General features: G+C 57.3%; 1 protein-coding gene and 1 non-coding gene across 2 annotated transcripts; both read right to left on the minus strand.

The window, feature by feature from the left end:
* Nucleotides 1-657: 657 nt before the first annotated feature.
* On the minus strand, nucleotides 658-17,541 carry WNT10A (Wnt family member 10A). The gene is made up of 4 exons (XM_053947655.1): nucleotides 17,339-17,541; nucleotides 14,370-14,632; nucleotides 6,184-6,560; nucleotides 658-1,420 (listed from the first exon to the last, which is right to left on the minus strand). Exons 1-4 carry the CDS (start codon nucleotides 17,395-17,397, stop codon nucleotides 953-955), a joined length of 1,167 nt encoding a protein of 388 aa, XP_053803630.1. The 5' UTR covers nucleotides 17,398-17,541; the 3' UTR covers nucleotides 658-952.
* Nucleotides 3,869-3,941, minus strand: TRNAV-GAC (transfer RNA valine (anticodon GAC)). The gene has a single exon. It is a non-coding gene; the product is annotated as a tRNA-Val (tRNA).
* Nucleotides 17,542-17,904: the final 363 nt, after the last annotated feature.

Raw genomic sequence — 17,904 nt, forward strand, 5'->3', positions numbered from 1 at the left:
ATTCCCATGGGATGGATGAGTCTAGCATGCATCCAACTGGGCAGAAGCTTCCCAGCAGCCACCTTGCAAGTGTCTGGGATGCCTGCGATGGGTCCCCACCTCTTGCCAGTCTGCAAACAGCTCACAGGACAGTTATTATGGGATGGCAGGAGAGCACCCGAGAGAAAGTCTCACACAAGTAGGTCAGCAGCACTGAGGGTCCACCTCCATCCTTCTGTCACCCTAGAGGAATGGAGAGCCCTTGGCAGCAGCAAGAGCAGGGTGCTGCATCCTGAAATACCCTATGCTGTCTCCAATCCACTTTTATTCACAATCAGAAAATAACTTACCATATAATAACACAGACACACACAGCACAGCCCTGGGCACCCGCCCCTCCGGCCACGAAGCCCAAGCCAGCCCAGAGGTGAGAGGTGAGCCCCAGCTGTGGGGAGCTGTGCCCCTTCTCCATCCCATGGGGTGCTCCAACCCCATCCTGCTCCGAGCACAACCTCGCATGTGGTTGGAGGAACTTGTGCACAGTGCTAGTGTGTGTCCCCCCCACTTCCCTCCCACCCTGGGCTCCCCATGCCCTGCTGTGTCCACGACCCCATCCTAGTCCATACCGCTGAGTGCCAGCGGGCAGTCCCCCACCCCCACGCCCACCCTCCGCCCCCCCGAGTGATGCTGGTGTCGGCGGTCTGTACAGCATGGCCGTGGGCTCCCCGGAGCCGGGAGCCTTGGTGCTCTCATGTGGGGTTGGGGGGCAGAGGGCAGCCCTGCCCTTCCCGGGTGACGACAAAGTGCTGATTTCGGAGGGTGCTGAGCATGTCCTCTCCTGCTCCCTCGGAGCGGAGGGAAGCGGGTATCGCGGCTCCACCTCCCCCCCAGCGCCAATCCCCGTCTCCCTCCCCTGCCGCAGGCAGGCGTGCTTGTCCCTGGCACCCTGGGGTGGGCACCCATCCCTGCCTGGCTACTTGCAGACGCTGACCCACTCGGTGATGCGACACTCCTCGCAGGCCACGAAGCAGCACCAGTGGAACTTGCAGTTGCAGCGCTCGCTGCGTGTCTGCCGCAGGATGTTGTGCCCGCGGCCGCAGCACAGGCTCTCACAGTTGTCCATGCCCGGGCTGGTCTTGTTGCACAGGCGCCCTTGAGTGCCCAAGGAGTCCAGGGCCGGTTCTCGCTCGCAGAAGTCGGGTGACTTCTCAAAGTAAACCAGCTCGCTGATGCCAGCCCGGCGGCGATGCCGAGCGTGGCCCGGCTCCAGCTGCCCAGCATTCCGGTTGTGCGGCCGGATGAGGGTGGCCCCGTAGAAGCGGTCCTTGAGCAGAGACCCCACCAGGCGAAACTCAGGCGTCACCTGCCAGCATGTCTTCAGCTGGCAGCTCCCTGAGGTACCGTGGCATTTGCACTTTCTCCTCATGTTGTCCATCACCACCTGGGCGGGGAAGGAAGGACAGAGGAGTTAGCATGAAGGAGATGCATTTTGGGGACTGAAGAAGCCACAATGGAGCTCTGTGTGGGTTGGCACTACAGGAACATCAAGGGCTGGCATGAGTAGCCATCAAAGCTCTGGAACTGCAAAGCCAGCAAGGCTGCACCCTGTTGCTGTGCCCAGTGCAACTCATGTCCCACACCCTGTCCCTTCCCATCCTGGTAACACCAACTGGCTTTTATGTTTCATCAAGGGATTGGCACCTAAAGGAGAGGTTGAGCTCTTTGAGCACAGGGAGGAGAAGGAGCCTGGATCTCACCTCCCACTGCTGCTTGGCTCCAGCAGCATCAACTGGATCCTGAACCCTGGTTAAAAGCCAGCATCGTGCATGGCTGCATCTGTGCAGCCATACTGGGACCTCCCCAGTGCAAGGGTCTCCCACGCACCTCACCAGGCAGTAGCACTGCAAGTGGGGCAGGTGGGAGGGATCCTTCCCCTTCCTTTCCCCTCCCCAAAGCCTTCATCCCATAAGGCCCCAATTCTGGGAGTCCTAGGAACAGCTCTGCTTTTAGCTCCTGCCTGCTCTCCTTCAGCCAACCTGGCCACAGTGCCAGGGGGCTGAGGTGCTGCCTCCCAACAGCACCCAAATTCCAAGCAGGGATCGCATCCCTGACTTACGGTTTGTAGAGGCTGCAGTGCGGCCGGTGCTATACGTCCACCCCTGTCAATGGCCAGGGTGTATGGGCTGGGCTCTGGCTGTGGTTTGGGCCAGCCTGAAAGCACAGCTCGTGCAGGGGTCAGAGGCCAGTGTGGGGTTCCTTGGACTCCCTGGGCAAGGCTGCTGAGCCCCCAGGCTGCATGCTGGGATCCCTTACATCCCCCATCCCTGTAAGGGATACTGCTGTGGCCAAGCCAAGAGAAACAGCTCATGCCCATCAGTCTTCAGGGGCACAACATGGCCACACATCCCCACACAGCCTGGAAAGACAGTTTATAATGTCCTCTGCTCTGTCCCAACAGGGATTCCCTGCTGAGTTGTCTGCCCCCATATCCATGTGCTCACACGGGCTTCAACGAGTTCCCTTCCCATGCGGACACCCAAATCTCACCAGGAGTTCAGATGGGGCTTGCAGACTATCACAGGCTGATCCCCATACCCAGGGCCCTGCTCCAGGGCTTGTGGGGGGATTCCAGGGGACACCTGTCCCTGTGAAAGGTGCTGTCCTACAATGCCAGACCTGCACATCTACCTGGCTCCATGCCTGCCACATGTTGCCTATTCCTGCCCCCTCCCTGGAAGGGACACATGTGACAGGAGTGCCTTGTTTAGGTAGGGGTAGTTAGGTTTTATTCCTTGTTTTCTTGTTTTTGAGTAAATCTCCAAGTTGCTAAGCAGTTATGGTAATGAAGGCAGGCCAGGGAAACACGCCTGGAGCTTGGGGCACATGGCGGAAAGGTCTGGGCTGGGCTGGAGTTTGGCTTTCATCCTGCTGAGAGTCCTGCTCCTGCTGGGAAGAGCCTCCACCTCACAGGTAATGAGCTACCTGGCCTCTCCACCATGTCCTGGGTGTGACACCGGCTGCTCGCCACTGTACTTGTCACTATCCTTGGGAACACACTGGCACTGGGACCTCATCCTTTCCCACATTCCCTCCCTGCTGGCTTGGCTGGACCAGGAAAAATCTGCATACAGGGTTGTGGCTGGCAGGCTCACCACTAAGATGGAGGGGACAGTGGTGTGACAGCTGGACAGGGGTTCATTTGGGCCTACAGCTGGTAACAGCAGGGGCTGAAGAAGGTCTCAAGTGTGGCCATCTCCATCATCCAAGCCATCACTGCTGAACATCCCGAGCCCTAGCACCACAACACCCATCCACCCCTGACCAGCGATGGCTGATGGTCTTTCTCTGCTGCACAGGCAGCACAGAGGGGACAGGACCCTGACAGAGCTGGGAGATGCAAGAAGGGCCCATGTGAGTCCTGGCCCCATGCTTTTGTCATTGAATTTTCTCCATGCACCCTTACCCGTCCTTTCCCTGTCTCATAGACACCCAAGTTCGACACATGCCCGGACTCGCTGGTGCTTTCTTTCACACATTCCCAGCTCCTCCCAGGCACGCTCATAAGAACTTTATCGTAGGTCTTTGTTGTGAGGGTAATGGGTGGTTCCTGGCTTCCTTTCATCCTCTCTTGCTCTCTGATCTGGTGAGTTAGGAGGACCTGCAAAGTCTCTTTCACACTCCTGCTGCTCCTTGCTGGGGAGCTTGCTGCCTGCCAGGGATGCAGAACACCCACCTCAGTCTTGAGTTGGACCAAGCAATGATTATCACAGGGCTTCCTATTCCTCAGGAGCAAGGTCACCACTGCCACTATCAGAGGATGCTGCACATGCCTTGCAGCTGCAATCCCCTGCCCAGCTTCATAGCTGGATGTAAAAAGGGAAAATCAGTGTGTTTCTGCCTGGTTTTGAACCAGGGACCTTCCACATGTCAGGCAAATGTGATAACCACTACACTACAGGAACCACATCTGATGGCACCTGGATGCCACCATTCCTGGAATTGTCACCTCCCTCCAGCATTGTAGGGTCTGAGCCAGGAGACAGGCTTACCCCCACGCACAGCACCCTCGGGATACACAGGAACCACAGAGAGGATGCTCAGAATCAGTGAGATGCTGGAGAGCTCTGGGTGCTGCAGCTTCTTGGTGTATGGAGAGGGATGGTGCATGGCAGGGCATGGCACGAGGCATTCACATCCACATCACTGCTCTGCTAATGAGGTTCAAGCCTCAGGACTTGGAGGGGAGGACCACAGATCTGCTGCAATGAGCACAGCTATTCCTTTCTTGGGAAATCCCAGGAGATTGTTCCTTATTACAGTGGGAAAATTGCTCCTAATAGTAAGTGGTGCTTGGGTGGTTGTGGGCATTGCTATAAGAGCAGGTGGGGAGTTGGAGAACCCATCCCCAGTGGGAACCCACCTCCAGGATCAGCCCTGGCAATAAGCATGGCACCAACAGACACAGATCAGGCACAGCATCATCTTCTTGTTCCAATGCCTGGCACCCACAGCCACCACACATGGGCTCACACCCTCATTTCAACAAGGTCCCTGGGCTGGGCAGGCTGTTCAGGCATTGCTTCCCCACCTGCACAGGTACTATTCCCTCCTTTATTCTTTTAGTCTTCTTCTGCCTCTTCTAGCTCCCAGGCTTCTTTCATCAGTCCAGATCTTGTCTCTGAAGCCACCAAGGGCTGACACTGCCAGTCTCGTGCCTGCCTGCCCTCAGGGACAAGCAGACCCCAGGCATTTTTACTGTTACTAGATCCCACAGGAAATGTTTAGTGACATCCTGCCAGAGCAAATATTCCTCTCTCATCTCCCCTTCCTTCTGCAGGCTGTGAGATTTCCCTTGGGAAATAGGAAACACAGATCACAGGCTTCTGAACACTGCCAAGAGTCCCAGCCATCTGGGGCATGGAGAGATGTAGGGGAATCAAGATGAGCCCTGGAGTCAGAACTGGAACGGGGGTCTTGCTCAGATTGGGCCAGAGCAGTCTGTAGAGGATTTAGCTGCTTAACACTGAGTGAGCTTTCACCACACACAAGCAAACAAAGCCAAACAAATAAAAAGCTTTGGTATTCCCCAGACATTTACAGCTTGACTAGACTGGGGTGCCTTCTCCAGAGTGGTAAAGCTCAGCTCCAGCATCAGGGTAAGCCACACATTAAAGTCCTGCTCTGCAGCATCCTCACCTCACAGCTGGCTTCAAACATGCTCAAAGCAAGAGGCACATCCAGATGTCTGGGCCATCCCAAGGAAACATTCCTTGTGGAATTCTGATCTTTATTTATTCCTGCAGCCACCACACATCCCTTGGCACTGCCCTGGAAGCATATGGCTGGGGTCTTGGGGACATGTGTCCTGTTTGATTCAATGGATGTGATCTCTCAGGCACCTGCTGTGAGCAAAAGCAGGCAGGGAAATGCAGCCATCCTCCCAGCCCCTCCTGCCTGCATGCTTCTTGTCTCCAGTGTCAGGCTGCTTTTAAACCTCAGCTTCCAGACAGAATGAGCTACTAATTAGTACCTTTAACGAGACCTGACATCATAAGAATGGTGGGGAGGCTGTCCTGCTTGCCTGAACAGGCTCCAGCACACTGCTCGAGATGGGGGACAGGGCTGTGGGCTGTCACCTCTGCTCCCAAGGGCATGCTGTGTTTCCCAGCTGGTATAGGAGCCCACTGCCTAACTCAATCTCATTCACATCTGCCTCCTTTGGGGCACTGGCTCCCTTTCTGGAGGCAGAGACATATCTGGGTGCTCCAGAATCTGTGCTGTGTCCTCATGACGCCAGTGACTTTCTCCTCCCTGTCTTTAGCTTACTGACACTTCTGCTGCCCAACACCAGTTCACACAGTTCCTGAGAGGCAGGAGCCAGAATCATTGCTATGCCACCCCAGTAGCACCACTGCAACACAGGCAGGTGACAGTGGCCTGGGAAAGCATCCCTTGGCAAGGTCACAGCAGCAATTGCTCCCAGCAGGTGTTTGAACGGCATATCCTTGCAGCCCTGTCCTGCTAAGGGTATCACTGCCTTTGTTCTGGGCAAGACTGGGGAGAGGGAGCGCCTTGGGGGCAATCCCAGACTCACAAATGGTTCCACAGCAGCCAGCACGAGTCCCTCACAGCCTTCCCACACATGTCCTGGGGACCCTGTTCCCACCATCATCTCCCCGCAACTGTCACCAGCGCCCCACTCACCTGCCGGCCCACGCGATTGTTGTGCAGCCGCATACGGGAGTGGATATCCCTGTAGGTTTCTCGGGAATCGAGGAAATCCTTGGAAAACTTCTCTCCATAGTCCACATCGGGGCTGCACCCTCCCCATTCCCAGGAGTCCTGGAGGCCAGGGGTCTCTGCCGGCATGTGCTCCATGTGCACCCCGTGCACCATGCCTTTGCCGCGGTTCATGGCTTCCAGCTGGAGACGATGCAGCTTGCGCCGGAAAGCCTCCTCATCGCCACGGCGCTTCTGGTCGCAGCCGCAGGCCTGCAGCTTGCCGAGAGCACAGGCGTTGGACACGGCGTGCACCACGCCAGCAGCTGCTATGGCGTAGGCAAAGGCGCTCTCCCGAAAGCCTGCAAGGAAGGAGAGACTGGGGCTCAGGCTGGGTGGCGTGACCCCCGTGGGGGGCTGGATAAGTTCATCATCACACTGGGGTGTAGGGATTTGGAAGTTCAGCTTGTGTCTTGCTTTTTCTTGATGCACCAGCTCCCACATAGGCCATGAGTGAATTGCCACTCTCTGCTCTCCAGCCCCATCCCCACCAGGACACACTTCTGCCCTGAGGGCCAGCCCTGCCCTAGCTGGGACCCCAGCTTTCACCATCACCCTGCTCTCACATCACTCCAGGAGATGCCATCACAGCACTGCTCAGGCATCAGCATCATGGCTCTGATGGGAAAGGCAATCCTTCCTCCCCTCTCCACTCAGAGTTTTCTACTATACTAAATATAACAGTGGCCGAGAGATATTTCTGCTGAAGAATGGGCCACTTCTGCTTACTCACAGGGTGCAGATTAGGCAGTAAAAAGAGCAGGCTGCACTGCCTGTCCAGCCCCATTCATCTGCTCATATGCCTTCCCACCCTGAACCCTGCCACGTCTCATAAGAAGCTCTAAATGTGACACCAGGCTGGAAAAAAATGATGATCCCTAGTCAGAGCATGCAGTGACCACACCGTGCACTGCCAGAGCTGACAGCTGGTTGTCATTAAACACTAGGGAGTGAGGACATCCACAAGTGTCATTAGCTGGGGACAGGGCAGATGGGGACAGGGACAGGTCTCACAGAAGGGGCTTTATCGGGCTCCATGTGGCTGTGAGCAGGGGATATCTGAGAATCTCTTGGCTTCAGTGAAGCCAGGTGAGGACCCTTTCCTCCCTGGGAGTTTCTATTCTATTTGAAGTGCAAAGTAATATTTTTGTTTGTGGTTCCCAGGTCAGGCGGGGAGCATGCAGTGCTCTTTGCTTTGGTGCACACTGACTGGCCCCAGCATGAGGCAAGGATGGAGGGAATGCCAGATTTTGTACTGTGGCGTCACATGTGAATAAATAAATAGCTGGAGTTCCCAGCCTCTCTCCCTCTGTTGGACATGAGCAGTTTGGCTTTGACACAGCTGAACAGACAACAGGTTTTGGGGTGTTTTCTTTACCAAATCCATGCCATCAAACACGGGTCTTGGGTGAGCACCCCAAAGCTCTGCCAGCTCCCTGCCTGTGCCACAGAGTCAGGAGAAGTAAGAGTGCAAGCGCTGCTGTCGCCCGTCCTTGGCAGTGCTCCCCATCACGCATGTCTCCTCCGCAGTTCGCTGCCGCCCGCTGAGCAAATGCTATGATCTTATTAAAGGAAAATGAAATGCAGCCCGGAAACCTGCATTTAAAGTCGTGCTGCTCTTTTGTGTGTTAATTTGACACTGGTGCATTTAAAAAATTAACGAGGCACTGCTTAAAAGCCAGCAGGAGCCTCTCCCAGCTTCCCCTTGGTTTGGGACAAGCTTGCTCTCAGCCTGCCTCTTTCCATGCACAAGTTGAACAACATTTTTCAGCGGGCAGGTAATGGGGCTGCTGGTGCGTACACTGTGCTGTGCAGCCTCCCCAGGGAGAGTGCTGGCAGGCAGTGCCTGCAACACACCCACAGTGCTGCTGGAGCATGAAGGCCCACATCTGGGGAATTTCAGTCCCCAGGTGAGCAGTGGAGGACAGAGAACCAGCACAGAAAGGTCTCCTGGATTCCCTCCCTATGTCAGTTCTCTGATCCCACCATCTGGGCCAGCTTCAGCCCTTCATATGCCAAACTTGGGCACAGCCCAGTTTGTCACTGCCACCCTGCTGGGCATCCCCAGGTCCTTGCACAGCCAGCGCCTGGGGACAGGGGAAGCAAACCCTCACCCAGCACAAGCACACTCTCCCTCAGCCCTGCTTATTTCTCACACATTTTTCCAGTCTAAAAAATAATTTCCAGTGCGGCATGTCCTTAAAATCTCTTCTGGAGTACAGACACAAGCTCTACCCCACCCAGTCCGTCTAGCAAGCCCGTGTCCTTAGAGGTAAAGAGGTCAGCTTGATTTGGCGCCCTCCATGGCTGGGAAACCCGTGGGTTAAAGCCCCAGTCCTCCTTATTCCTCCTGTGCTCTCTAAGTACATGTGAGCTGATGGATGATGTATGGGTCCTTGTCTCCGGGGCTGCCATTCCCCAGGCTGTGGGCAGGGGACAGACTGGTCCCTGAGATGTGACATCACAGCATTCAGGAAGTCTTGTTCCCATTTCATCATGGTCCTTTCCCTGCTCAGATCACTCTGCCTGACCCCACCATTCTTCCCTGCCTTCTCCCCTTCTTCCCTCACCTGCTCTCACAGGGAGCTGTGAGCAAAGGGGAGGAGGGGGTCAGGGCAGCATTGGGATCACAGCAGCCATGCTGGTACAGTTTTGCTAGGAGGTTCAGTTTACATTCCTTGCTCTACCCCAGCTACACCAGAGACAGAGGGTTGAAGCAAAGCAACAAGCCACACGGCTGCAACAACCACCTGCCTCGTGGGCTCAGCAAGGGTGGAAGCTTCCAGGAACCACAGCCAAGAGTGGCGTGTGGTGGCCAGCCCTGAGCCCTTTGGAGAGAAGGTCTCCAGCTACCCCAGCCACCTAAGACCTCAGCAGTGATTTTTGAGTCACCATATCCCTCTAGAGACCACAGAAGAGGTGTAGCTGTGGGAGGTACAAGAAGTGGTGCATCCTGCAGGGAAGAGAGAAAGGAGGACACAGTCCTGACCCCACCACTGGCATCCAGCCTGCTGTGTACTTTAAGACAATGCTAGGCAAGGAGGACAGGTCTGAAATCTCTTCCCCAGGTCAAACCCCAAAGCAGTTTTTTTAGGAGGGAAAGTTTTCCCTGTCAAGCTGTGCCTAAGAGATGGGAGGTCATTTAGCAAGATGCCAAGTCCCAGCAGAACTGGTTCCACCATGGTGCTGCAGAGCCTCCATCTTTCAAGCAGATGTGTGATGAAGGCTACAGGGCTAGCTCAGGCACAGGTCCGGGCTCTGCAGTCTGTAGACCAGGGCGAGCTGGAGGCATGGCCTTCCTCCCACCGCTCACCATCACATCCAGGCAGCAACTCTCTCCAGGCACTCATCACTGCAATGCCTGGGTGGCACTGAGGGAGCCAGCAAGACAGCCTCATGTAGGCCCACCCTAGGGTACCCCAGGGATGCTCAGCTGCCCCCTTCATGGCAATACCCCCCAGGAGTGGGGTGTAGCTGCTAGGAGCTGTGGGCACATTGCCCCCGCCCTGATATAAGGCAGAGGAGAACTTCTCCTGCCACCTCCTGCGAGGCCTGCCGAGACGGCCAGTCCCGACATGCTGCCTCTCCCCCAGCCCCGCTCCCTCCCCTCCCCTCCCCTCTCCCTAATTAAACTGCAGGTGAACCTGCCAGGGTCTGGCCCAGCACCAAGCATTAAATGCCTCCCTGCAGATCCCAACTTGCCTCCCTGCACCTTCTTGAGCGTGCCAGGGACAGCCCGCAGCCTTCGCTCTTGTCCACCCACGGCACTCTGAGAGAGCAGCCACTGCTGCTGTGCAGGCTGCAGGGAGCCGAGCTCAGCCCCACATTGCCAGGAATCCTGCCTGGCCCCAGGGTCTCACTTGCACCATCAGTGGGGAGAAGGTCCAGGGAATGAGGGAACCCACAGGGATGAATCCAAGCATCCACAGTACCCGCATGCGCTTCAGGGCCAGGTGGGCAAAGCCCTTGGTTTGCCTGGGGGTACACAAAACCCTGCCAGCAGCCCAGCTGCAGGTGCGCCAGGCCAGGCACTGCGGTCTGCGGGCACCGGAGCTTGGCTGGGGCTCTGCAGAGCTGGGTGCCGGGGTCCTGAGCTTGGCAGCATCTCCCTGGATAGCTGTAACAGCACCTGCCTCCCTCACCACACAGCAAAGCTTACCCAAGCTCAGTTTCACAGCTGGCTGGGCCCCAGCACCTGGTGTTTCCATCCTTGTAGGGAGTTCCCCACTCCCTGCTGGAAGAAATCAAGTTCTGGCCATGGCCATGCCAACCCCTTGTCACCAGTGAGCCCTTCTAAGGTGGGCACAGGGCATGGAAGCATCACCCATCTCTCCAAAGGCTGCAGGAACCAAGAGTCATGTCCCCTCCAACCATGAGCCTTTGAAGGCCTTCAAGGACATCCAGCCCCTCTGTGGGGGGTCCTAATTTTTTCAGAGCTCCATGTAGATGGGGCTGAGGTTGGGATGAGCAAAGGCGAATAGTCAGTCCCATAGCACACCTCAGACAGCCCCTGCCCAGCAGCCAGACAGTCCCAGCCCTGACGGCATTGTACCCACCCATGGGTGCACTCATACTGGACAGGGACCAAGACTCAATGACCCACCACCATCTGCAGCTTGGTTTTTGTCAGGCAACGAGGCACGGGTCAGCCCAGCCAAGCCACACAGTACCTGGCAGCCCACAGATGCTGTGGTGGGACAATGTACCAGGACAACAGACCATCCTCTCCAGAGGACTGGACACAATCGTGCTGCTCACCCTTGGAGTAGGGGACCTATTTCCACTGCTGGTGTAGATGCAGCCACCTGCCTTGACCTCACTGCTCCATCTCCCTACCCCTCCTGAGGCCAGAAGATAATGTCTCTGTCAGCCAGGCAAGCACATGGAGGGAGAGGGAGGTACGGCAGAGAAGGATGAGACCAGGGACAGCACTGGAGATTCCTGGCAGAAGTGACAGTGCCAGAGAATGGGCAGGAAGGTGGTGAGCACACAGGCAGCCAGCTGGGGGGGCAGGAAAGACTGGCAAAGGATTTCCAATAGCACTGTTGTGCCTGGCTTAACATGGAGGGGACATGGGCGAAGGAGGATGGGGTTGCAGATGGCACTGGAGACTCAACAGAGGTTACTAAAGGACATCTCATACCCCAAGGATGCAGCATCAAAACACCAGACTTGAAAAACCCACAGACCATGGCGGTGTCTCTGTGAGAGCAGGGATGGTAAACTCCTTGCCCTCCACTAACCTGCTGTTGTGCCTCACAGCCACGGTTTCCCATGCCCTAGGGATGGCAGCATCTCCCAGGTCTGTGCTCTGCCCAGGATGCTGGCAGCATCCCTGTCTCTAGCTATGCTGCTCTGAAGCCACACCAGACTCCCAGCCGTTTCCAATTTGAAGCCTCTCCTTCCTGTCTCCCCAGATCTTGTACTCAAACTTCTGGGATCAGCTCAGCAGGATGAGGAGATGGGCACTCATCTGCCATTGTCCTCTTCTCTGTCCCCAGGGGATGAGGACCCTGGCACCACTGAGTGCCTGGATAGTGGGTAGTGTGGGACGGGCACCATGGAACAGCTTGGAACAGTGTTGCATCCTGTCCAGCTCATGCCCACACTGGAGAAGATGTGAGAGATGCAGGAGAACAGGACAGAGTTGGGGAGTGAAGCCAAGCAGGGAGAGCGGGAGGGAGAAGCCAGCTACAAATAATTTAAAGTGAGATTCACGCACGGCTGAACTGATGGCAGAAGAAGTGGGAAAAGGAATGAAAGATTAAAGGGGTCTGTCACTTCGGGTTACAAACAATGATCCTACAAGCACGCTGCGTTCCCAGGCACGGCAAGGATGGGGCAGGGCGCAGAGCAGAGACCTGGTCCCTGCAGGCCAGACATATTAAAGTCTGCAGCATGGACCCTGCACCCCTCACTTCTACCACTCGCCTCTCCTCCAGCACTGGGCTCCTGAGATGCATCCCCTCTCTGATGGCTGTGCCTGTAACAGATAGAAAGCAAAGCTCACAGCTCCAGCACTGCTACTGAGGGACATGAGTGGGTTCCAAGTGGGACAGGGCTCCAATATCAAGGCTTGCTCCATACCAGAATGGCTCCAAGCAACTACATGAGATAGCTTGGGTGCCTGGGGCTCATGCTGCAACCTCTGCTGCCAAAACAGGAGTGCCATGAGATGCCTGCCTGCTCTGATGCTCCAGCCCTACCTCCATCCTGCCCTGCTGCTGGATGTTGTGTCTCCATTCCAGAGAATGGGATCCCACCGATGCTGAGAGCCTGGGCTGAGCCATATCCAATAGCTCAAGATGGGGGGCAGGAGTCCAGGGTCTGTGGGAGTCCCCACATCCATTGGTCACAGCCCTGACAGCAGGAAGGGCTGCAGGAGCATCTGAGACACAAGTGAGGTGCAAGGCACTGGGGCCACCAGCAGACAAGGTGAGCTGAGGGAGGGATGCAGGTCAATGCTCTCTGCTGCTGGTGCTTCTCTCCCAGCTGGTTGGTACCCCAAGCAAGGAAGCTTGTCTGGGTGTGTGAGCAACTTGAGCCAGCAAGTCAGTGTCTCCTGCCACCTGAAGAGACTAGAAGTGAAACACATTCCTCAGAGGACCTGGAAATACCTCGATGCTTATCAGGGCTGACAGTCCCCACCCTTCCTGCCAGGCCCTAACCTGGGCACTGCTCACAGAGGGAAGAGATGCTGCCCTGCTCCAGGAACTAAGGTCCTGAGAGGGACCAGAGCTGCTTCATGGCAGGACCACAGCCCTGATGCCACACATGCTCCAAGCTAGCATTCCATCCAGTGAGGCTGTCCAGGCTACCCTGGACACCTTTGGACACCAAAACGCTTCTGTGATGCCCTCTCCAGCCTTCTCCCCACTTGCTACAGCTGCCTGCGGGCTCCTGTCACCACATCTCCTCAATGACATGTAAGCCTCCAGCTGCCAACCTCTCCTCTTTGAGACTCTCCTCATAGTCCCAGGGAAAGAAGATGTAGGATGTGGAAGGATGTTTGAAGAAGAGTTGGATGGTTGGAAGGCTGAACTCTCTGCTGGGCATCAGGCTGAGAGGCTCATGAAGTGTGTATGTGAGCAGTTTCTTAGGTAGTTTTCACCTTTCTTGGGAGCTGGAGGAGTGGTATTTGTGCTGGGCACCTGGCCTGCCCTCAGCACCCTGACTGCCAGCCACTGGCACCAAATTGTCCTTCCTGACCATGGTCTGTGGCAATGGGCACTTAGAAACATGCTGAGGCACGGGTTCCAAGAAAGGGTACTCGGTTGAAAAGATACATTCAAGTCCTCTAGAAGATCCCATCAGGTCACAACCCTAATCTGCACCACGCAGGCCAGCCGCTCTGATACGACGGAGCCAGACATGACTGAGAGGGAGATGAGATCCTGGCACCAGGATCCTTGGCAGAATGTGGAGAGCTAGAGGAGTTCTCTCAGCAGTACAGCTGGGGGCTCTGTGGGCAGGCGAGCTCCCAGGACAGCTGTATCCCTGTCCCCTCCGCCATCATGCTTTAGGGTCCCACAAAACAGTGACCCCTTAGCTCTCTGCACTGGAAAACCAACACAAGGGCAGAACACCAAGGGTGACAGGTTCACAGAGCTACGTCCCACTACTTAGGGGCATTTCAGCTCATCACAACACACTAAAACACCATCCCCAGAGCAGGACTGAGTCAAGATGTTCAACTATATCCACCAAACCAAATCCCAGAGCATGGCATCCACCTTCAGACCCACCAACTATGCTGCACACCCATGGCACTGCTCCAGACACCAGCCTACACCACATGGGGTGAAGATGTCAGAAAGCAGGAGGGCCTGGATAGAGTCTCAGGAGCAGCTGGAGTTGGTCAGGGAGGAGCAGCTCAGGCCAAGGGCCAGTGCAGGCACAAAGGTGCATGGAGCAGCTTTCCCATACCACACTGCTCCTTCGTCTGGCAGACTGTAACATTTGTCTGCCTTCACCCATGGGGATGCTGAAGAGCTTGCCTCATCATCCCCTGGGCCAGGGAAGAGCTGTGCAGGGGCCCAGGGGGAACCCATGAGGGGTCCAGAGAGCAGCTGCTGGATAGTGGGACAGGAGGGCAACCATCCAACCCTTACCTCTGCTGAAGATTATGCTCTCATATGGAATCTTGTTCTTGGTCTCAAGGCTGGAGCAATTCCAGCGCTGGTCCCGGAACTGGTGCTGGCACTCATGGATGGCAATCTGGATACCCTGGATGGCTGAGGCAGTGACGTCAGGGTGGCGCACACACACCTCCAGCTGCCGCCGTGTCAGCCCCGGCAGGGTCAGGCACACTGTGTTGGCATTCAACACTGGCTCTGATGGTAGCTTCAGGCCCAGGATCTCATTGGAGCAGGAGCTGGGAGGGAAAAGGACACCCTTGAGCTCAGAGCAAGCAATGTGTCAACCACTTGGTTTTCCATTCAGGGAAAGGGAAAAGTCTGTGGGGGACACATATGGGGGAGATGATCCTCAACCCACACGGTGCCTGTTGCCTGTAGGGAAGGCTGGAAAAACCCTGTACTCATCCAGGCAGAGAAAACCAGCAGCACCAGAGCTGCATTCGCCTCCAACAACATAAGTACAGTACAGACACCCTGGCAGCCTTTGTCCAGCAGCAGCCAAATCTGCCCATCCTGCCCCTGGAGCCCAGCATCTCCCAGGCTTGCACTCTGTTCTCCACCAGGGATCTCCCACATTGGCCATGCACTGCAGACTCTTAGCACACAATGCCCCAACTCATCTTTCACAGAAAGCATGGGCTTCCCCCTGGGAGAATTGAGAGACCCTGGAGCAGGAGGACCATTCCAGGTCTGCCTCCATCCGTGTTGCTGGCTGATCCTCTCCCTGCATCTCCTGTATCCCCCAGCACTGCTGGTCCTTATAAGGGAGGTAAAGGGAGTGATCAGCCTTTTCTTTTCAGCTCAGCTGTGAAATATGGAGCCAAGCAGTGTGCCAACTATCCTCAAGCTCCCAGCAACAATCCCAAGCCCACTGTCACATACTAGCCCAACTGAACCAGATACCTGTGGCCACAGAAGCAGCAAATGGATGGGTGCAAGGAGAGGCACACGGTCCATGGCAGGGGTACAAGTACTTACACAAATAGAGATGTGACCTGAGGAAATGGGGAAGTAGATGGAGTGTGTGGAGATGGGATGTGGGATGTGGGATGTGAGGAGAAAAAGCATGTCCAGAAAGACATGCCTGGAGCTAATGTGGAGGTATACATGACAGACAAATCTGGAGAAGGAGACAGTAGGAAGGGTTTGCCCAACTCCAGGCAATGGCTTGAAGAACTCTGGGATAAACAGTGTCCAAGTGGACGACCCACAAAGCAAGCAGCAGACAGTGGGACGCCCAGCAGCATCCAGTATCTTGCAGTATGGTCCACTAGGAGCTCAACACCTCCAACAAGCAAACCCACTGCTTGTTCAGGAGAGCTTGGTCCCCGCTGGGAGCTCTCCCCAGGAAAGTCTCTCCCTGTTTCCTGGGACAGGCAAGAGCTGGGTCCCTGGGAGAAGCAAGGAGCTCTAAGCCCTTTGAACTTTGATTACAGAAACAAGACTTGGAGGAGGATGCTGGAGGAAGGACTGCAGCTGCCAGGTCTTGGGGAGAAGGGTTACTCCCCCTCTGTTCCCTCGAACCCTGCAAGCCTGGTGCAGGCACATGGACAGAAGCAGCTGTCAGGGGATGAGGTCCCCAGCTCAGCGCTCACCCAGCTCTGGAGGGAGGGTTCAGCCCCAGCGTCTCTGCTAAACTACAGCTTGCTCAGCGCAGAGGGAGAGCTGTCAGGATCTGGTTGCTGCTTTTTCCAGCTTCCCAAGCACATCCATGGGTAGTATATGAATATGCCCCAGTACAAATCCACAGTGACTCCAATAGGGAGAGTCGAGGTGGAGTGGAGAAGAGAGACAAAGGGAGTGCATCCCTCCAAAACCCCTACACAGGAGGGGAAATCTTCTTCCCAGCTTCCTGCACTCATTCTCACTGTCAAGCAAAGCACTGGCTGGCAAAAGATGCATAGCAGGACGTAGCTACCACCATCTCCAACCCCAGGTGCTCCTGCCCCGAACACCACAACGACTTCGTTCCCTTCGTGTCCTGAGCCTGACAGAGCGTCTGCCATCTTTCCCCAGGGCATCCCGGGATGGGGGCGATGCTACGGTCTTTCTCCCGATTGCACTGCAGGGAAACTGAGGCAGGGGCTCCGGAGAGTAGAGGGAAGGTCCTTCTGCCTCTCGCTCCACCCAGGGCTCAGGAGGGCCAGGGACCGGCAAGAAGCTGTCACTGTCACACTTCTTAGGAGGATACAGCGCTCCCCCCAGCTCTCTTCCCCCTTTAAATCTGGATTTAAACTTGATTTCACGGTGACAGGCCCCCAGGTCACAGGCTGCAGCGGCTGCTGCTTTAATTAATACAAGTCCCAACGTTAACAAATTATATTTAAAGGGGCTGGAGGGAGGGGGAAGGGCGGGGGACACCCCCCCCCCCGACTCGTACCAGCACCAGGATTAACCCCCAGCTGCCTGCAGCGCACAAGTTTGGGAGCGGGCAGAGAGAAGGTAAAGACGGACAGGGATGGTGAATTTGGGGGTTCGCTTTCTGGAAAGCAGGTGGCCCCCTTTTACCCCTCTAGCATTTAGGACAGGCGGAGCCAGGGAGAGGACGCAGGGGGATCCAGTAGGCACCGACCCCCACGACAGCGACATCCCAGCCGGCATGTCCTCCGCGGGCGAGCGGGGAAACTGAGGCAGTCCGGGCGGGCGCTGGAGCGTCTCTGGCCGGGGAGGAAGGGGGACAGCCTCCTGGAGCGGGAGAAGCTGCATATCCCACCGGCGTTCCGTCGGGACGAGGGAAGGCGGAGGGGGGCAGCAGCCCTGACAGCCCCTTGAACGGGGGGCCGCAACCGTGCGGAGCCGGGCTGGGGCGGCGGGACCCCCCCAGGAGCCCCCTGGGCAGACCGCCCCCCGTGCGGGGCTGGGCGCGGCGGCTTCCCGGCGCCCTCCCCGTGGGGCCGGGGCTCTCAGCGGCGGGGTTGGGGATGGAGGGGTGCAGCTCCTACCTGGGTACCCAGAGGCTGAGCAGCAGCGAGCAGAGTCCGTGGGCCAGGGCCGGGCGCATCTTCGCTGGGGCAGCGGCTGTGCGGGCTGCGGGCGGGCGGGCGCCTTTGGGGCAGGGGCGGCGGGGCTCGGCGCTGCTCTCTGCCCGCTTTGTTTGTTGTGGGTTGTTTGCTTGTTTGTGTTTTCCCCTCTCCTCCCTCTCACTGGCTCCCTGCGCGCCGGGGCTCGGCTCGCCGGGGCGGCTCTGCCATCCTCCCGGGATGCGCCCCCCGCCTCCCGCCGCCCCGGCGCCCTCCGAGCCCGGCGAGGGCTGCGCGCCCCCCGCCCTGCCCGCCGCCGCCCCGCCGCGCACAGCCCCCCGGCTCAGCCCCCCATGGCGGGACGTGCCGGGGGGCCGGGGGGGGCCTCGGCCCGCGGGGTGCGCTCCCCCGCCGCTCCCCAGGGCGCCCCGGGGCTCCGGGGCCGCGGCGGGCGTGGGCAGGGCTCGCCGGGCTCGCGGCTCCGCGGCTCCCGCGGGGCCCGCAGGCACATGGGGAGCCGCGGCCCCCCCGCCGCCCCCCGCCTCCGG

Source organism: Vidua chalybeata, chromosome 7 (genome assembly GCF_026979565.1).
Source record: "Vidua chalybeata isolate OUT-0048 chromosome 7, bVidCha1 merged haplotype, whole genome shotgun sequence".
Taxonomy (NCBI): Eukaryota; Metazoa; Chordata; class Aves; order Passeriformes; family Viduidae; genus Vidua; species Vidua chalybeata.